We start from the raw sequence: 22,178 nt of genomic DNA on the forward strand, positions 1-22,178 counted from the left end.
CTCACACCATGCACAAAAACTAACTCAAAATTGATCAAAGGCCTAAACATAAAATCTAAAACGATGAAGATCATGGAAGAAAAAATAGGGACAACACTAGGAGACCTAATACCTGGCATAAACACAATACAAAACGTTACTAACAATGCACAAACTCCAGAAGAGAAACTAGATACCTGGGAGCTCCTAAAAATCAAACACTTACGCTCATCAAACGACTTCACCAAAAGAGTCAAAAGACAACCTACAGACTGGGAAAAAACTTTTGGCTACGAAAAATCCGATCAGCGTCTAATATCTAAAATCTACAAGATACTGCAAAACCTCAATAACAAAAAGACAAACAACCCAATTAAAAAATGGGCAAAGGATATGAACAGGCACTTCACCAAAGAAGATATTCAGGTGGCTAACAGACACATGAAGAAATGCTCACGATAGTTGGCCATTAGAGAAATGCACATCAAAACTACAATGAGATACCATCTCACCCCAACAAGGCTAGCATTAATCCAAAAAACACGAAATAATAAATGTTAGAGAGGTTGTGGAGAGACTGGTACACTTATACATTGCTGGTGGGAATGTAAAATGGTACCACTTTGGAAATCGATTTGGTGCTTCCTTAAAAAACTAGAAATAGAAGTACCATATGATCCAGCAATCCCATTCCTTGGAATATATCCTAGAGAAATAAGAGCATCACATGAATAGATATATGCACACCCATGCTCAACGCAGAACTATTCACAAAAGCAGAAAGATGGAAATAGCCTAAGTGCCCATCAATGGATGAATGGATAGACAAATTATACTATATTCACACAATGGAATACTACACAATGATAAAGAACAACGATGAATCTGTGAAACATCTAATAACACAGATGAATCTGGAAGGCATTATGTTGAGTGAAATTAGTCAGTTCCAAAAGGACAAATATTGTATGAGACCACTATTATAAGAACTCAAGAAAAGGTTTAAACACAGAAGAAAATATTCTTTGATGGTTACGAGGTGGGGAGGGAGGGAGAGGGGTATTAGATAGCAGACAAGAATTATCTTAGATGAAGGGAAGGACAGCACACAATACAGGGGAAGTCGGCACAACTGGACTAAACCAAAAGCTAAGAAGTTTCCTGAATACAACTAAACACTTCAAGGGACACAGTAGCAGGGGCGGGGGTTTGGAGACCACGGTTTCAGGGGACATCTAGGTCATTTGGCATAACAAAGTTTATTAAGAAAATGTTTTGCATCCCACTTTGGTGAGTGGCATCTGGGGTCTTAAAAGCTAGCGAGTGGCCAGCTAAGATGCATCAATTGGTCCCAACCCACCTGGAGCAAAGGAGAATGAAGAACACCAAAGACACAAGGAAAATATTAGCCTGAGAGACAAAAAGGGCCACTTAAACCAGAGACTCCATCAGCCTGAGACCAGAAGAACTAGATGGTGCCCAGCTACCACCAATGACTGCGCTGACAGGGAACACAACAGAGAGTCCCTGTTGGAGCAGGAGAAAGCTGGGGTGCAGGACTTAAATTCTAGTAAAAAGACCAGATTTAACGGTCTGACTGAGACTGGAGGGACCCTGGAAGACATGGCCTCCGGACTCTCTGTTAGCCCAAAACTAAAACCATTCCCAAAGCCAACTCTTTAGACAAATATAGACTGGACTATAAGACATAAAATAATATTCGTGAGGAATGTGCTTAGCTCAAGTAGATACATGAGACTAAATGGGCAGCTCCTGTCCAGAGGCGAGATGAGAAGGCAGAAATGGACAGGAGCTGGCTGAATGGACACGGGAAATCTGGCGTGGACAGGAGGAGTGTGCTGTCACATTGTAGGGAGAGCAACAAGGGTCTATTTTTATACAAGAAACTGACTTGAACTGTAAACTTTCAGTTAAAGGACAGTTTAAACAACAACAAAAAAAAAAACTTCAGCCAGTCCCATGGGAGGCTCAGAAGCTGGGATAGTCTTTCAGAGTTGTCCTGAGCTGGGGCAGTGGGGCTGGATCTTTGACTGGAATTGATCTCCCCTGGGAATGAACTGCCTTGCAGAGGGAAAAATTCCCAGGAGGGCCGATAGCTGAGGATTGCCAGGGTGGGCTGTAGTGGAGACCACTACAGCCCACCCCATGTGAGTGTGTGTGTGTGAGTGTGTGTGTGTGTGTGTGTGTGTGTGTGTGGTGGGGGGTGGGGGGGAATCTACCACAGTTCACCCCATGTGCTTCTCAGTTCCACTTGTTCATGTAACTTCTGAGAGCAGCTCTTCCAGGATTCTGGTGGGCCTACTTTCCTGGGAGAAACTTCTAGAGGAAAGTTTGTGGGACAAACTACAGCCCCCACCGTGACTGGTCTTGAGGCCGCAATTGATATTCATTGTCTCTCTCTTCTACTATCCATTCTAGATTCCCCTTACCCTCAGCTAGCACCTCTTCTGGTCTCAGTGACTTACCTGGTGGCATGATCTAGACCCTCAGCTCCGAGGGGTCTGAGCCTGTGGTCACCCATACCCTTTTCAGGCCATGGCTCCTGCACTTGTCTATTTATCACAGATATCAGGCAATGGAGTATCAAGAGGTCTCCAAGTGTATCAGCTGGGTACCAAAGATATATCCTACATTCCATTATTTTCCAGCAGCCTTACCTTCTCCCGACGATCAGGATCCATTATCTCTGAAAGAATGATGACTCCTCTTCTTGCCTTGCTGGTCCTTTATAACGCAAGTAGCTCAATTACCTGGGTGGCAGCCACAGCTAAAAGTTCAACAGTACTCTTGAGATATCTCCTGGTGGAAGTGTTCCCACTTTGGGACCTCTAAATCTGAGTCCAGAGATGTGTGGACAGGAAGCACAAATTCCCCAAGTGGTCACTGAGAGTGATGGCAAGAGTGAGATTACTCCTGCTTTCATCCCTTGGGTCCTGTACCCGTGTATTCTACCTATTAGAGACAAAGACAAAGCACCATGTAATGGTTTTTGATTTCGAACGTATACTGCATCCTGAAGGACGGCACCCTATCCTTGCATGGTATCATTTCTGAGTTGGTGCCTCTGCAGTGCTATCAAAAGATGGTTCCCAACTGGCAGCTTAAGGATGGTACAGCATGTGAAAGGATGAGCGGATCCTATGGTCATGTACCCATTGCTGTACCTCTTCTGATGTAGTCTATGGGATCCCATGTCAATAGATTAAACACTCTGTAAACCCTTGGATAGTTGGGCTGGATGAAGCCCTGTAAGCAGGAAAGGCAAACTCATATCTGGAATATGTGTGTCTATTCCAGCGAAAATGAATTGCTGTTCTTTTCAGGGTGGAAGGGGTTCAATGTAATCAACTTGCCACCAAGTGGCTAGTCTCCTTGAGGGATAGAGACATCATCAGAAGTTTTGGTCTGTTACTGGCAGGTTGACTATGCTGTAGCAGCAGCAGCTGGATCAGCCTTGAAGAGTGGGACCCCCACTGGGCTCATACATACATACCCTCTGTGTCATCATGGTTACTGTTTATGAGCACATTGTGCTAGCTCTGGTGTGGCCTTCAAGGTTGGCTGATGTCAACTATGTACACCTGGTTGTTTGGCGCTTCTTCCCTGGCATATGCTGTCTGGTAGTGTTACCATGCAGTACAAAGATCTTCACACTTGGTACCCACTCCCATAGGTCCATCCACATGCCTCTACCCCAGATCTCCTTTTCCTTGACTTTCCAACCTTGTTCCTTCCAGACCCCTGACCAACCAGTCAAGCCATTCATGAAATCCATGTATATTCTTGTCTCAGGCCTCTTCCCTTTCCACAAAATGTGGATGACTAGGTATACTATCCAAAGCTCTGCACATTGGAAGAATTTCCCCTTCACTGTTGTCTTTCAAGGACACTGCTGTGTGGGGCTGCAATGCAGTCACAGTCTATTTTTGGCTTGCTCACATATACTGCGCCAACTCATCCATGAACAAAGCTTGACTTTTCTTCTTTGTCAGCTGGATGTAAGAAACTCCCCAGGCAGCCATAGGTGTGAGTTGAGGGAGAGGCACTGGTGCATAGGTGGTAGATGACATAGATGTCTAAGCCATCTGCTCATGCAGCTAACTTCTGCCCTCTGGCCCTGCTTGTGCCCAAGCCCAGCTGTACGACTTCCATCCTATGATGAATTGTTGCTGGGTTTGCCTGGTCCTATGACTTGATGGATCTGATAGAATCCAGCTCATGATGAGTAGTTTTGGCCGCATGGTCACTTGATGATCCACGGTCAGATGTTTCATCTCTACCAGAACCCAGTAGCAAGTCAGGAGCTGTTTTTTGAAAAATTAATAATCCTCTGTTACAGATGGCATGGCCCTGCTCCAGAAGCCTGGGGTCTGCACTGTGATCCTCTTATTGGGCCTTGTCATGAACTCCACATTGGCCATCTTCTCCCACCACAAGTACCTCAAATACCATAGGTTCTGCCAGATCACATGGCCCACACAACAGGGCTACTTGTACTGTGGCCTGGACCTGCTGCTGAGCCTTTTCCTGTTCTGGGCCCCAATAAAACTGGCAGCCTTCTCAGCCATTCAGTATATGGAGTGGAGGGGTATTCCCAGGTGTGGAATATGCTGCCTCTAAAACCCGGAAGCCTACTAGGCATTGTGCTGCCTTCTGCATGGTGAGAATGGGAGATGTAATTATTTGTCTTTAACTTTGGAGGGAATGTCCCTGGTATGCCCCAGACCACTGGAGCCCTAAACATTTCACTGGTATGTCCAGCCCCTGAACCTTACTAAGGTTTTCTCCCACTCTCTGCAGTGTATGTATCTTACCCAGGTTTCCAATATGCTTGCTGTTTCTTGCTCATCTGGCCCCATTAGCTGATGTCTTCAATATAGCAGATCAGTGTGATATCCTGTAGGATGTCTAAATGGTACAGGTCAGTTCAGACTAGGTTGTGAGAGAAGGTGGGAGAGTTAAGAGCCCTGGGGCAAGACTGTAAATGCATATATACTCTTGTCTGTTCCAAGTGAATACGAACTGTTTCTGATCTTCCTTTCTGATAGGGAAGGAAAAGAAAGCATTTGCCAGATCACTGGCTACATACCACATACCTGTGAACATGCTATCTGCTCTATGAAAGATGCCACATTTGGCACAGCAGCTACAATCAGAACTACCACTTGGTTGATTCTGCTGCAGTCCAGTGTCATCTTCCAGAATCCATCTGGTTTTTGAAAGGGTCAGATTGGTAAATTTAAATAGAGATATAATGGGAATCACCATCCTTGCATCTTATAGGTCTTTAAGGATGGCACTAATCTCTGCCATTCCTTGATTACCAGTGAGGTTGAGCACCTTTTAAGATGTTCATTGGCTTTCATGTCCTTTCTTTGAATTCCCATAATGCATGATCTTTGCTCGTTTTTCTAATTGTATCATTTGCTTTTATTTTTAATGGTCTATTTATTGTCTGTCTCCACTAGACTGTAAGCTTCTTGAGGTCAGAGACTGTTTTATTTAACCTTGTGACCCTTACACCTGGCACATAAGGACTCAGTAAATACATACTGAATAAATGACTTTAACAAGATGAAATAACAGCATTTGTCTGAACATCTTGGTCTTTCTGGTTCTTGAAATCGATCTCCTCAGTTTATGGGTAAATCCATCCCGGACAGCAATTGTATCATTTTGGTTGATTTAAATGAAACACAATTTTATCCAACCAAACCTTTCCTTTGAAACCAAGGCAGTGTCACTGAACTAATCAAAGTTCCCAAAGCCTTGTTTTCTGGATGAACTCCCTTCGATAGCAGTAATGGGCAGTAACAAACTGAGCCTTCACCCCATCTGGCTGTGATAAACGCATCCAAAGCACATTACAAATCTCAGAGTTAAGGCTCTGAAGCCTGAGGCTGCAGCAAAAGAAAACCAAAGTTGACAGGCACAAGTTTAAGAACCTGATATTCTATAAATGAAAAAAGTCCAGCTGCCTGTTCCTTCACCACTGAACACAATAAATGGATTATCTGGGCCTCCTGCCATTTTTCAAACCTGGGACTCGCTAATGGTATTTTCTTGGTCAACTCCAAACTTCATTTGTCAAAAAACAAAACAAAACAAAACAAAAAACCAACTCTAACTTACTGAATCTCAAAAGTCTTTCTTTCCTTTGCCTTAAACTGCTGGGGTTCTTTAATTTAAAAATTTGCTTAAATACCTGTTTATATAAGAACATTTTTGTCTTTTTAAAACACACATCTGATTAAGGCATTCTCCTCTTCAAAAACTTCTAATGACCTACTACTATTATCTTTAGTCCAAACTCCTTGACAAGGCCTCCAAGGCCCTTGGCTACTTTTTTGCCCCATTTCTCTCCATTATTCCTAAGAACCTTATGCTTCAACCACATGGTATTATCTGCCTTTACTGAAACAAGTCATGTACTTTACACCTCTGTGCCTTTGCACATATACTGGTCCCCCTGCTAAGATCTCCTACCTTATCCTTCAAGACTTGGTTCAGATGTTCACTCCTCTGTCAAGACTTTCTTCACCTCAGAGCAGTGTTAATCATTCTTTTCTCCACTTTCTCAACATTTTAAGTAAATATCTATAGTAAATACTCAATATTCCATACTATATTTATTTACATGTCTGTCTCCCCACCAGACTAAGAGCTCCTTCAAAGGTGGGAATTATATCTTATTTCCTGCTGTTTCCCCAGCACCAGTCTAGTCCTTGGCACAGCAGATGGGCTGCACTTGTTGAGTGAATGAATGGAAATAAAGAGACTCAGTCCCTACCCAAAGGGCCAGAACTTCCAATCTAATCACAAGAAAAGGATCAATAAGCTGCTTGAGAAGACTCTATGGTATTTACATTCCCAAATTTCCTCTAGCAACTTGAACACACTTAGAAGATACATCCACACCTAGACTTACAGACGTCCAGGAACTTCTGTCACCCCATTTCAGGAGCTGACCCTTTCATTTGTAACAGGCTAGAATTCAGAGATGCTTCTTGGTGGGTGAAAGGCTTGGATGCGTGTCTGCAAGCCTCCTTCCCTTTGACAAGTACCCAGAATAGCTCCATTAGCGTTCATGGAAATTCTGCACACACATCAAGGAGAAAACAGCCACAAACAACATAGTCTGCTTTCCAAATCTCCAAAGGACATCTCTGCAATCATTGTACCTTCCAACTATCGCCACAGAAGCCTTTCAGCCAGAGAGAAGTTTGCTGTCAACTTACTCTGCATACCCAGTTCGCAGAACTCTTTGGTTGTTTATAAATGAGGTTTCCTAACTTTTGTCTCTCTCCCTGGCACCAGCTTCTCCTCCACATAGCCTGTTAACACAAAGCTGACCATTTCCTGCATGAAATCAGTCCATACACCTTCCACCCAGCGCTCAAGACCCTTCAAATCCAGTCCTTGCCTACCTCTCCTGCCTCATCTCCATCTACTCTTCCTGCCTGTGTCCTCCACTCCAGTCACACTAATCGCCTTACAGATATCTCACACTTCTGGGCCTTTCCATTCTCTGCTTCACCTGCCAGGCATGTACCTCAACCACCCAATTAGCCACTTCTGCCATTTAAGACTAAACTCAGGTATCACCTCCTCTAGGAAACTTTCTTTGATTGGATTAGATAGATGCCTTTCCTGTGCACCCACAACCAATAGTTCAACTATTCGATAAATAGTTACAGAGGCTTCCCTTGTACCAGGCTCTGTTCTAGGTGCTGGAGATACAACAGGGAATGAAACAAAGAATTTGCTTTCATGAAGCTTAAATTCTTGAAGAGGGGAGATAGACAGTAAAGAAACAAGCAAATAACTGCATCAAGGAGTGATAAATGGGCTGAAGAAAAATAAAGCAGGGTAGAGTATTAGAAAATGGTTGGGAAGGGGTGCTATTTTATTTAGGGTAGTCAGTGAAGGTCTTTCTGATAGGGAAAACAGAGGCCTGAATCAAGAGAGGGCAGGAACATGCAGATATCTGGGGAAAAAGCATTGTCAGGGGAAGAGTAAGTGCAAAGGCCCTGAGGCAAGAGCATGTCTGGTATGTGTATTCAAACAAGTGAGCTAGTGGGACCTCAGAGGAGTGAGAAATGGATAGAATGTTAGGAAATGAGGTAAAAAAGGCAGCCTGGGACCACAGCATGTTGGGTCTTGTAAGACATAGTAAGGGCTTGGGATTTTGCTCTGTGTGAGACTGGAAGCCCACTGGAAGATTCTGAGCACAGAAGTGATATGATTTGTCTTATATTTTAAAGGGTTCATTCTGCTACTCTGTGGAAAACAGACTACCGGGGGAACAAGGGTGGAAACAGGGAGACTAGAGATACTTGGATTCCCATTAATTTTACAAATCTTTATTGGGACAAGCACTGTTCTAGACATTGGAGATGTCTGGATGAGTAAGGCAGGATCTCTGACTTCAAGGATGTTACAATCAAGTAGAGAGACAGAAAGATAAACATACCCACAGAACCCATGGATACATACAGAATAATAGCACACAGGGTATTAAGGCAGGGGCAGGGGAGGGAATTAGGTAGAGTAGTATTCCAGAGAGGGAAAAGCTCATAGGTTTCATGCAACCTGATGCAGTGAAGAACTCCAAGAAGTCTGGTGAAGACGGGGAGTCAAGTTTGGGTCAGGGAGGGGAGAGAGGTGAGAATGGAAAGGAAGGCAGGGGCTGGATCATAGCCAACATGAAAACCATGTTAAGGTGCTTGTATTTTACCCTAGTGATAAGGACCTACTGATGGGTTTTTCAATGGGAGATTTCTAGTTGTGGTTACTTTGGTTATAGAGTAGAGGCGTGGATCTGAAGAGGTTAACACTAGAGGCAGAAAGACCCCTTAAGAGGCCTATGTAGTCATCTGGGCAGGAAAGGATAAAGTCCTGAAGTGATAGCAGAGATGGAGAAGAGGCAAGAGACTCTAAATATATTTAGGAAGTAAAATCATCAGGATTTGGTTGGATGAGGGTGAGGAATAGAGGGATCTAGGCTGACTCTTAGGTTCCTAGCTGGAATGCCTGGGTTGCTAGTATTGCCAATTGAGAGAAAGAGGACATATTACATCATGCCTATGTGACATTCAGGAGATATCAGAAACTCAGGGGACAGGTCTGGGCTGAAGATACAAATTGGAGCCTCATCGGCATGAAAATAATGCTTGAAACTATGAGAGTGGATGAAATCAACCAAGAAGACTGAGCTGGGTTTTGAACCTTAAATCTGCCATTCACTAGCTGTGGGACCTTGAGTAAGTTACCACAACTTTCTGAGCCTCACTTCTCTCATCTTTGTTTTATTTTTTGAAAAATATTTACCATGTTGCTGGGCACCTAGTAAGTGCTCAATAATTGGTGGCAGTTATTATTATTCTGGCTCCAATAGTTACCTGCAGTGAGAAATTCAAAAAGACACTTTTTTGTGAGCCACTCTGGTTTCATCTGGCTACTTTCCAGTTTCTACAGTGCCCCATGCAATAGGTGCTCAGTAAATGGTTGCTGAACAGATCTAAAAAACTGAAGTAACAATACCAACCTCATACAACAGGTGAGAGGATTAAAAAGGATTTTTTTTTTTAAACCTATATAAAGATCCATACAAATGTTAATAAATTGTCTTAGGAAAAGCACCTAGCACTTAGATGGACAACAATGTTAGTCCCTTCCCTTCTATCTTTTTACTCTACCAGCCATCTCCTCTTTTTTTGGATCGTAAATGTCCCTCTTTCTATTGGCTCCTTTCTTGTATTACAAACATACTCCAAAACCAAAAAACTAAACCAGCTGCCATCAAGTTGATTCCGACCCATGGAGACCCCATGAGTGTCAGAGCAGAACTGCACTCCATAGGGTTTTCAGGCTTGTGCCCTTTGGAAGGAGATCGCCAGGCCTTTTTTTTTTTTTTTTTGAGATACAAACCACCAACCCTTCAGTTAGTAGCCCATTACTTAATGCTTTGTGTCACAAACATGCTCCAGTCTCCCCTAATCTAAAACACTCCCTTGGGTCTTGCTAATTCCCTTGAATTCATGTCCCATCATCCTTTAATTTTGCCAACTGTACCCTTTCTCAACTCAAAACATTTTTCAATAAACAAGCCATATCTTTTGTTTTAGAAAAAAATCCCAGTTTATTGTTACTTTAAAAAGCAAGTATCATTTACATAATTGTTCAAGCAGGCCTGTACAGAGGTATTTCATTTTAAAATGTATATGTATTTTTTTCCTACTATAGTAATTCATTTCAAGAGAAATTTCACTATGTCTCTTCTACATGGCCCTAAACTGAAAGAGCCAACATATTCAAATAAACCCCCGAGGTGGGGGGACACTTCAGGCCGATTCCTCATTAGAAGCCTCAGCATGGGGGCTCCGGAGACCAACACAGAAGGTCTTCCAGGGAGAGCTGAAACGTTCAGATAAGTGAGCTCTGGCAAGAAGGGGTAGTCGGCTGGCTCTGGCAGGCTCACCCCTGGGGTAGAGCAAAGAGAACAGACAGGAGTTCTGAGAGGCACCAGAGCTATCTAAACTCAGGGGGATGGAACCGAGTGAGCGGCAGCAGTAATTGAGTTTCAGTTACCTGCAGGGTGGCGAAATAAAGTAGTAACTTCCTCTGCCTGATATGGGGGATGTTTAGAGGTGTCTCTGGCATACTCACAGTGAAATCCATCGCCTTTCACTGTGTTGGGTGATGGCAATCGTGCAGCGCTTCCCAGTGACAGCCAGTGCGCATCCTGTTAGGCAGCACCAGCATGCTACAGATAATGAAGCAGGTTCCTGCAGGCCTGTGTGTGCCAGGGCTCTCAGCACCCTCCGTCTGAAGGAATGCACCATGGGAAAATTTAGCACAGCCAGCTTCAGCCATCACTCAAACTCAAAAGAGTCTTTGAATGGCAGAGAGAGGCCTGCTTTCCTCTCTGCCCAGCTCAGGGTTGGAACATCCTCAGGTCACTTTTTGTGGTTCTTTACAAATGTGCTGACTGGCAGCAAGCCATTCTTCACCTGGGCCCGAATTTCAGCTTGGTGCTTTAATGTGAAGACCAGGGCTCTTACCGTCCGCCGGTATGGCCCATTAATGAGGCGGGAACAGAGATGAAACGTTTCCCGCTCAATATTTTCAACCAGTAGGTGATCCATCTAAAAAACAGTAAAATTATCAAATTAGGGGCTTGCATTGCATAAGGATTAAAAGCAAGAGAGGCTGGAGCACTCTGCTCAGAGGCCTCCATTAATCAACTGAAATTCAAGGACATCTACTTCCTGTCGCAAGAGAAACAGGAAGAGCAAATTAATTCCACCCTGGCAATTAAGGAACAAGGCCATGTGCTTTGTGACAGGGATCTCATTCACAACCCCTGCCGGGTGGTAATATTTGCCATTATAACAGGAAACCAGCCTGAACTAAGCAACGGGTACTGGACCCTGTACTTTAGCAACCAGGAAACGAAGACGAAGGATAATAAATCAGTATAACAGTTTATGCTTTCTTTTTTTAAGCGCCTTTTAACCCCTTACAACATTTTAGAAACACTGGCTCTGGATCCTAATATGTGTGTAGAGCAGTTTATAAATCACTGTTCACATTTAATGCTCATAATGCCTATTATCTCATTTTACAGATGAAGAAACAGGTTCAAAGAAGTAAAGGTTCAAGGTCTTACAGCTACTAAGAGGCAGAGTTGGGAGGGACTCTAATCCGGACCCCTGACTCCAAAGTTTGTGTTTCTTCCGCCTCATCACACTAACTGTCCCCTCAACATTCCTGGAGACTAGCTGAGCTTGGAGGGTCTTCTGCAGGTTCAGCTACGCAGACCAGGCCTAGGGAGGGGACATGTACCAATTCTGGGGTGGCCTAACTCAGGTCCAAGTCATCCTGAGGTCACAGACATAATCACAGCAGAATGGGTCTAGGGCTTTGTCACATGGTTAGGATCCAGGCCAGGCAGGGCTGCTGGACAGGGATCTCCTCAGCCCTATCTCCCTCCCTTTCCAGGCCCATTGCCCACTATTCCCCTCCCCATCCTGACTAAAGATCTTTAAAAAGCAAAGATGTCACTTTGAGGGCTAAGGTGCAACTGAACCAAGGTATGGTATTTTCAATTGCCTCATATGCATGGGAAAGCTGGACAATGAATAAGGAAGACCAAAGAAGAATTGATGTCTTTGAATTACGGTGTTGGTGAAGAATATTGAATATACCATGGACTGCCAGAAGAACAAACAAATCTGTCTTGGAAGAAGTACAGCCAGAATGCTCTTTAGAAGCAAGGATGGTGAGACTTCTTCTCACATACTTCAGACACGCTATCAGGAGGAACCAGCTCCTGGAGAAAGACATCATGCTTGATAAAGTAGAGGGTCAGTGAAAATAAGGAAGACCCTCAATGAGATGGACTAACACAGTGGCTGCAACGACAGGCTCAAGCATAGCAATGACTGTGAGGATGGCACAGGACTGAGCAGTGTTTCATTCTGCTGTACGTAGGGTCACTATGAGTCAGAACCAACTCAACAGTACCTAACAACAACAACACCCCGACCATGGCCCAGCCTGAGCACTCTAAGTTGCTTCCATTCCTCTAGGCTTCTGCCCAGGCACATGTTCCCTTACCAGAGGATACCTGCCTCCAGGAAACACACTTATATTTGTATATCAAAGCCTAGCTCAAAGGACTGAAGGTTCTTCTTTGAGTCTGCCATAAAAGTCCTGAGCTCCCCTTAGTCATTATCATAACATGCTATAATCTATTTTTTTGAGTTTGTTCTCCTGATAGTGATTTCCTTGAAAACCAGAAACAAGTTTCTCTTTCTCTTTCTCACTTCCTTTTTTCCCTTCATTTCTTTCCTCCCTAGCCCAGCCACTCATTCAAATATTTATTCAGCATTAACTATGTGCCAGCTTTGTGTTTGCGGCTGGGGAAAAAGCAGTGAACAAGATGGACACAGGCCTTGACTTCCTGGAGAGCACAGTCTAGCAGGAGACACAGGCAGTCAACAGGGGTTGTAAGTGTCCTGAGTGCTAGGAAAGGGGAAAGGAACAAGTGCTGGGAGCACAGCTACTGCAAAGGGACTCGACCGAGGAAGGCAGGGCCTGGCTTCCGGAGGAAATGTGTCTAACCTGAGTCCTAGGGAACAAGCAGGATTTGACCACGTGAAGAGCGTGTTTGCTCTGTGATAAATTCATTGAGTTGTACATATATGTTTTATGCACTTTTCTGTATATGTGCTATACTTCAATTTAAAAAGTTTAAAAAAAAAGAGAGGGGGAAAAAAAAAAAACAACTCACCAAAATCAAAGAGGATCACCAGACATATGATAAAATATCCTAACCTAAGAGACAGATAGACCAAAACAAACAGAAAAAAGAAGCTTGGAAGAAATAAGGACCAAGCAGGGAGTAGACTAAGATAGGTGAGAGAGAGAATATGAATGAATATGAGAATATTCTAGTAGAAGATATGCAAAGGCCCAGGCCCAGGCCCAGACATCTGCCTAGGTCCAGCAGACAAAGATGATCAGAAACTCTGTGGTCCTAATGACTGACTGATAATCTCCTAGGCTTGTGCTAGTGAGTGAGGAGACTTGACACCATGGCTCTCAGGACCCAGACTCCTCAAGATTTTCAAAGCTTTCTGGGTGGGCAGTGGTCTAGCTCCCAGCTTGAGGCAGCCCTGGTACCAGTCCATTTTAAAAGGCTGGGAAGGTAGATGTCAAGAGAGGAAGGGTATGTGTGTGTTTGTAAAACAGACTGAGGCCACTCCATCAAGATGTAGTACCAAAAAAACCAAAAAACTCTGAGAGTTCCTTGGAGTTCACCGTAACTGGATACTTATACATACATACTTCATTCATTCAGCAAATAGTTACAGAGTCTGTACTCTGAGTCTGGCCTGATCTGGGTATTGAAGACACAGGACAGAAAAGACCTGACCCCTACCCTCCAGGAATTCACAGCCCAGAAAGGTGATAGCATGTACAGAGAGAATCTTGGGCAGCATGACAGGTGCTATGACAGAGGTGTGATGTGAATACGAAGAAAGCATCTAATATTTCTCATGCATGCATCTTCTTAAATGAAAGAGAAAGCCAATCAGAATGAAGAAATGAAGAAAAAAAACTTGTGACATTAAAATGTAAATCCTAAGGGAAGATGATTCACCATGCACCACTGTGTGTAAGAAGTTACTGCACAAAGTGAAGCATGCCTATCTTGTAACTGCCTTTGGGCAAACCAAACCTGTCCAAGTTGATGAGTCTTTTCCAATGGGTCCTAACCTGGCAGTTTTGGGTGAAAGGACCAGAGTTTAAATGAGACCTTGAAAAACAGGGTTTTGCTATGAGATACATGTGTATGAACAGGAATGGGACCAGGAAAGCTGTAAGAAACCTAGAGATGTATTTCGGGGTTAGTTCCTTTCTCTGTGTCTCTCGTGATCTGCCTGGACTCTTTCTCACATGTGTTTGCTTCTCTCCATGGACTTATTTACGACCAATTGCAACTGCCTTATTCTCTCCCCCTATTCTAAATATCTCCTTTCTACTCACACCTTCTGCTTCCTAACTCCTCCAACAACCCTTCTGTTTCAACATTCCCACTAACTGCTGTTTTCTTGGTATTTCCTAGTTCACATTTTTCAGAGACAGAGAATCGGATTTGCCTTCCTTATCGACTTGGGCCTGTGAGTGTGTATTATTCAGTTGTCCAATCCTGGACCAACTGGTTATAGGTGGGGGAAGATATAAAACATGACCACCTAGAGCTGTCTTTCATCAAGGACTCTGGACTCACTGGGAAATGGTGTCATAATCAATTAATGATGTCTGCCACATCTATAAGCAATTTAAAAGTACAGAAAGGTCTTCTTCACTGTTTACCTTAAGTGCAAGAACTTCTCACATTATACTATAATTATTTATTTGTCTATCTCCCTCAGAAGACTATGAGTACTTCTAGGGCTGGTACCATGTTGTATGCATTTCTAAATTCTCCACACCAAGCAAAGAAACTGGTACATAGTAAGTGCTCAATAATATTCGTTAAGTGAATGTCCTTTCTTCCCTTTATAACCCCACTCCTTTCCTACTCTTTCGAAAACACCATATACACAGCAGATAAAATAAGAAATATGTTTCTATTTTATGTGTATTTTCTAATTAGCAAAATCTTACTCCTGCTAAAAAGGTCAATCCAACTGCCATCTCTTCCCAGACTCTCCTATCAGATTTAACTGCTCCTTTTCTTTGTGTGTTCACAATACTTGTTGGGACTATTATTTCAGAACATATTTCATTTGGCCTCATATTTTAGTTAGTCATTTACATGCTTCTCAGCCAGGAGACAGTAAGCTTTCTTAGGTAGGAAATGCAACTTGTTTGTGTTTGTATTCTCCCCTGGCACACAGGATAGTACCTGGCACTTAGTAGATCCTTGCTAACCACTGCTGAACTGAATATCCACTGGAAGCAAACTTTGTGTGCATTTTCCAACAGTATGATTGGATTTGTACGTATCTACCCACACTCTTTTTTTGACCACTTGAAAACATTTATGAGAGAGCTGGTCAAAGCCAGGGGTGCAGTCTGAGGCCATTAAACAAAGCAAAAACTAACAGTCCCATATGGGGATGTACCCCTGACCTGGATCTCATTAGCACCATCTGACAACCAACTGAGCCAACCAGTCAGTGTTTTGTAACTCTTAATGATACAGGCTCACTTTGAGAATCAGGTCCATTTTTTTTAATGACATAATAGGAAAATGATCACAGGCCGTGAGGGAGGAAGGAGAGTGGATAATGAGGAAGGGGAAGTAAGAGAATGACACCACAGGGGACGTTCATATGAGGAAAGATCTAAAAGACGGGGAAGAACAAAGAAGATCTGGAAGGGAGAAAGTAAAGGGGAATGGAGCCTGGGTCTCAATGATGGAGTTTTTATTCATCTATTCCATTATTCCAAGAACAAGGAAACAATCCATGAATCTGGAAAGCAAGATCTGTAGGGTAATGAAGAGATGCATCTTTTGGCTGTGTGTATATCCTTCATGTGTGGCTTTCACTACAAAAAGATATGACTGAAACTAATAGTATTTTTCTACAAAAATGTAATGAGAAGATGTGATATTTGCAAAAACACATACTAGGTTCAAACTGTAAAGGATTTTTAGTCATTGGGCCAATAATTTATCCAACAATGTACTACTGACTGATAAAGTACATTTATGGAGATTTGATGGCTGATTCAAATCCACTCAACATTGGTAACTGTCAAAGATCAGATACTGGATTAGATGGTTCACTGAATTACCCTAATATGGAAATGTCTCCAACAGTGATAGGTGCTAAGAGTTAACCTTATGAAAAAGTGTTTCTGTTCATATTTTCTGACATACCAAACTTATAAAAAATACTATCAAATGCTATTTATACAAGAAAACAGATTGATTTTTTTGGCCAAGGAAGACAGTAAGATGCATATTTTTAGTTTTTTAAATTTACTCTTTGGGAACAAAACCATTCAGCTATGCTTAATCTGATTTTTTTCCCCAATTACATTGGAAAGCATTAACGAATGTTATCAGTTTTTTAACTTTGCTTTGTAACACTTGAGTGCTTACCACTTGATGTGCCATTTAAAGGATAATTAATGGATAAACTAAAAGGATAATTATTATGGAGTTTAATATAGCAGGCAAACTGCTCATTAATCCTTACAAGCATAGCTTCGTTATTATCATTTACTTAAAAAGATACCACAGGGAACGGGTATTTACCACTACATTAACTATAAATTATATATACATACACTGTATGTTTCTGTAATAATTTTGGTTTATTTCAAAAATAAACTTTACTTAAAAAATCAAATAGCAAGTTTTGTTGGCTAATCTATACTCTGGAAAATTAGACTTACAACCTTCATATTTTTTCTCTCTTCCTAGGCTTTAATAATATTTCTGTTAAAGCTCCTTTCAGAAAAGTTAAGCAAACTTACAGCATATCAATTCACTGGACTATCAAATAGACATTAAAAATTATAAACATATATAGAAAAATATATACAAAATGACACTAACTGATATTGATCAAGATTAAAGAGACAACACAAATGTACATAATTATGTGAATTTTCTGCTATGTTATTTAAATAATCAATAAAAATCTCTTACAGAACATTTGGCATATATAGTAGTTGGTCCTTAATGAACCTAGGATAATCAGAATTTGCCCAGCATTCATTTAAAGGGCTATAATAATTTTCCATAAAGGAAATACACCAAAACGTTAACAAGATTATTTCTGGGTGGTAGGTTCAATGATGATTTTTTTTCTTTGCTCTTTCCAGAATTTTAAAGATTTTCTATCATAAGTTTATATTTAAAACACCCAAAACTTTATTTGAAAAAAGTCAGTAATACACCACTCTCAGTTGTGGGTGAATAATTGAGATGGGAAGGTTAAAATGTTTTTTCCAGAGAATGAAGTAACTGATTTAGCATTTAAACCTGCATTAAAATTTTGAATTACACCTGGAGCAAAGGAAAATGAAGAACACCAAAGGCACAAGGAAAGTATTAGCCCAAGAGACAGAAAGGGCCACATAAACTGGAGACTGCATCAGCCTGAGACCAGAAGAACTAGATGGTACCCGGCTACCACCAATGACTGCCCTGACAGGGAGCACAACAGAGAGTCCCTGACGGAGCAGGAGAAAAGTAGGGTGCAGAACTCAAATTCTAGTAAAAAGACCAGACTTAATGGTCTGACTGAGATTGGAGGGACCCTGTAAGACATGGTCCCCAGACTGTTAGCCCAGGACTGAAACCATTCTCAAAACCAACTCTTCAGTCAAAGATTAGACTGGACTATGGGACATAAAATGATACTCGTGAAGACAGTGCTTCTTAGCTCAAGTAGATACATGAGACTAAACAGGCAGCTTCTGTCCAGAGGCGAGATGAGAAGGCAGAGAGGGTCAGGAGCTGGCTGAATGGACACAAGAAATCGAGTGGAAAGGAGGAGTGTGCTGTCACATTACAGGGAGAGCAACAAGGGTCGCATAACAACGTGTGCATAAATTTTTGTATGAGAAACTAACCTGAACTGCAAACTTTCACTTAAAGCACAATAAAAATAAATAAAATTCTGAATTGCTTCTTTTATTAATAATATTAAATTATTCTTTAAGGATAGCTTAATAGGGATACCCTGAAATAGGAAAAAATACAGATGCTATGTATGTGATTTTCAGAGTATTAATTAGCCTGTAAGACTTGCTGCTCGACGATGATGATGATTAATATTATTATTAATAAGCAGAAGTCCTTCCAGCATGTGTACCTCTAACTGATTAGCATCACCTGAACTACTGGCTAAGACAATGACAGGGAATGTCTACTCAATTGATTTTATGCCTTAAAACTAAAGGTATAAGAGCCGTCACACGAATAGATACATGCACACTTGTGTTCACTGCAGCACTGTTCATGATAGCAAAAAGATGGAAACAACCTAGGTGCCCATCAACCGACAAATGGATAAACAAATTACGGTATAGTCACACAATGGAATACTACACAACAAGAAAGAACAACGATGAAGCCATGAAACATAACATGGAGGAATCTGGAAGGCATTATGCTGAGTGAATTCAGTCAGTCACAAAAAGACAAACATTATACAAGACCACTATTATAAGAACTCAAGAAAAGGTTTAAACACAAAAGAAAACATTCTTTGATGGTTACGAGGGTGAGGAGGGAGGGAGAGGGTTATTCACTAACTAGATAGTAGACAAGAATTAACTTAGGTGAAGGGAAGGACAGCACACACTACAGGGGAAGTCAGCACAACTGGACTAACCCAAAAGCTAAGAAGTTTCCTAAATACAACCAAATACTTCGAGTGACAGAATAGCAGGGGCGGGGGTCTGGGGACCATGCTTTCAGGGGACATCTAGGTCAACTGGCATAACAAAGTTTATTAACAAAATGTTCTGCATCCTACTGTGGTGAGTGGCATCTGGGGTCTTAAAAGCTAGCGAGTGGCTATCTAAGATGCATCAATTGGTCCCAACTCACCTGGAGTAAAGAAGAATGAAGAACACCAAAGTTACAAGGAAAGCATTAGCCCAAGAGACAGAAAGGGCCACATAAACCGGAGACTGCATTAGCCTGAGACCAGAAGAACTAGATGGTGCCCAGCTACCACCAATGACCACCCTGACAGGGAATACAACAGAGAGTCCCTGTTGGAGCAGGAGAAAAGTGGGGTGCAGAACTCAAATTCTAGGAAAAAGATCAGACTTAATGGTCTGACTGAGACTGGAGGAACCTCAGAAAGCATGGCCCCCGGACTCTCTATCAACCCAGCACTAAAACCATTCCTGAGGCCAACTCTTCAGACAAAGATTAGACTGGATTATGGGACATAAAATCATATTTGTGAGGAGTGTGCTTCTTAGCTCAAGTAGATACATGAGACTAAACGGGCAGCTCCTGTCCCGAGGTGAGATGAGAAGGCAGAAACAGTCAGGAGCTGGTTGAATGGACACGGGAAAACAGGGGTGGAAAGGAGGAATGTGCTTACACAGTACAGGGAGAGCAATTAAGGTCTTATAACAATGTATGTATAAATTTTTATACAAGAGACTAACTTGAATCGTAAACTTTCACTTAAAGTACAACAATAAAATAAGATAAAAAAGGTATGGGTGCTGACAAAAATTGGAAGAATGGAGTCTTTCCGATTAACAGCTATTGATTTTGCCGTTGATAAACCATAACAGAGTCTATCCCAGAATTTTGGCATCAGTGGGAAGAGAAAAAATTTTAAGTGGGAGGGAACCGACATCGATTAAGTGACTTCTATTACCAGGCACTATACTATTCCTCCACATAAATGGCGCATTTAACCTTTACAATGACCTTTATAGGTAGGAATTACGCTCCAAGTCTCAGAAATGTTAACAAATTTGCCTTAAGTGTCACAGGCAGTGATACTAGAGCCATGCTTGAAACCCATGTCTTGTTGCTTCCAAAACCTGCTCTCTTTCTACAACACTGCCTTCTAGAACAATGCTTATAAATCCAAAATCCTTAAAGAATAACCAGTTAGAATAAAGCCATAAGCACCAAGACTGTGGAAGCTCATTATGAAAAGGTGAGGCTCTTTTAACCAAGAGAGGCTAGTTAAACACTTTACCTTTAATTCCAAAGCTTCTGAGAGTAATTTCTGGGCATTTTTTCTAAACATCTCGGTTTTGGGATCACTCCGGACTTCAATAGAAGGTCTATCTGAGTGTTTTTCCATGAAAGTTCTCCACTCAGTGTAAACTTCTCTGGCAAGACAAGCCACTTCTGAATCTGAGTGTTTCCGCATCTTGTTCACAGTGTGACCTGGAGCAAGAGAAGAGAAATCAAAGGAAAGGTTGTCTTCTGAGAAGCACAGGACTAGATGGACTGAAGCGTGGCAATGAGAAAGTCATTCACAAACCTAAGGATGTAAAGGCTCTTGCGCAAACGAAGACCCATTTCAGAAGGCTGAGATAACAAAATAATCACTGGAGGAGAGTCACTGGACTAGCCAATGCAATAAATCATAAAATAGAAGCATGATCAATGACAGTTAAAAGGAACAATCACTACGGCATTAACTCTTTAATACAAAAATTGTAGGAAAAAAAACAAAAAACATTTATCTTGCTTTTTTGGCAAATACTATATATATTTCTGGATAACCAAACAGCCCTAGTTATTGAGAGAATGTTCTTTATTTAGCTAATAAATGTGAAAAGAATGACAGAATTAGAAAATCACCATTTAGTAGCCCCTGATGAAATCATTCATTCAGGCAATAATCATCAGTGGATGATCTTATTTGATGGGGAAATTTATATGGAGGGATGAACTGTCATCGCCTGAACCCACTGATGAATCTTAGCATCCCTAAGAGTGAAAATATAAGATATAGGTAGTACTTCACAGTCTTACACCCTCACCCAAAAGAAAAGATGAACCAGAATCCAATTAGTCATTCAAAGCCAACCTCCAGTTTCCAGGAAAGATAAAAGACAAGAGGAATAAAGCAGAGTATGAGGAAACAGACAAATCCAGAATGTGGGACATTCTACAGGACAATGGACATGGTTTCTTCAACAGTCAACAGCATTACTGAAAACGAGGGTTAGGGTTAGGGACTGCTACAAAAAAAAAAGTCTTAGAAGTCTAAACAATCAAATGCAATGTGTAAATTCAATCCTGATTTGAACAGTTAGAAGATATTTTGAGATAACTAAGAAATATGAATATGCACTAGATATTAAATTATACCAAGGAATTATTGTTAATTTAGTTTAAGTATGATAATTGAATTGTGGTTATGTAAGAAAATATCCATATTGTTTAGAGATGCACATTAAAGTATGTAGAGCTGAGAAGACATGAGGTCTGAGATTCTGCTTTAAAATACTTCAACAACACAAAAAAAGGGGGGGTAAGATTAAGAAAATGTGGTAAAATCTTAATAGTTATTGAATCTGGGTGAAGGGCATATGGAGGTCATATGGAGGTTTGCTATATTATTCTCTTTATTTTTATGTTCGACATTTTCATAATAAAAAAATTTTAAGGGGAAGAATCGAAAATATCAATACGTAAAAGTACCTTGATAAAAAGAAACACCTAGAAAAGCTAAAGAAATCAACTAAACACTAGAATTAAAAGTTCAGAAGATGGGAGAATCCTCGATTAAAAAAAAAAAAAAATCAACAGCTTGCTTATATCAGAAAATAACCATTTAGAATACTGTCCTGCTTAAGATAGTAATAAAACATAAACCAATTAGTGTATTAACAAGACCGGGATGTGTGAGTACAAATGTGTGCTGTTTGTGTGTATGTGACTACCTCCTTAATAGCTCTGGAATCACTCTCTTTTCTCTATCCCTATTATCTATCACTACCCTTGCCTTTGGGTGTCCATTATGGATTGAACTGTGTCCCCCAAAAACGTGTGTTAACTTGGCTAGGCCATGATTCTTAGTATTGTGTGGCTGTAATTATCCTATGTGTTGTAGATCCTAACCTCCACAATGTTAATGAGGCAGGATTAGAGACAGTTATGTTAATGAAGCAGGACTCAATCTACAGGATTAGGTTGTATCTTGAGT

General features: G+C 41.4%; 1 protein-coding gene across 2 annotated transcripts in view; it reads right to left on the reverse strand.

Annotated features, from left to right (window-relative positions):
• Nucleotides 1-10,147: 10,147 nt before the first annotated feature.
• The window catches only part of TCEANC2 (transcription elongation factor A N-terminal and central domain containing 2), a 47,012-nt gene continuing 34,981 nt past the window's right edge, over nt 10,148-22,178 (reverse strand). For both annotated transcript variants that reach the window (XM_023727052.1, XM_004371705.2), the window contains exons 4-5: nt 20,214-20,407; nt 10,148-11,147 (exon numbers count right to left, since the gene is read on the reverse strand). In XM_023727052.1, the coding sequence (XP_023582820.1) occupies nt 10,959-11,147; nt 20,214-20,407 (383 nt within the window). In that variant the 3' untranslated portion in view covers nt 10,148-10,958. The remainder of the gene's footprint in view (nt 11,148-20,213; nt 20,408-22,178) is intronic.

This window comes from Trichechus manatus, unplaced genomic scaffold (assembly GCF_000243295.1).
Source record: "Trichechus manatus latirostris isolate Lorelei unplaced genomic scaffold, TriManLat1.0 scaffold00015, whole genome shotgun sequence".
Taxonomy (NCBI): Eukaryota; Metazoa; Chordata; class Mammalia; order Sirenia; family Trichechidae; genus Trichechus; species Trichechus manatus.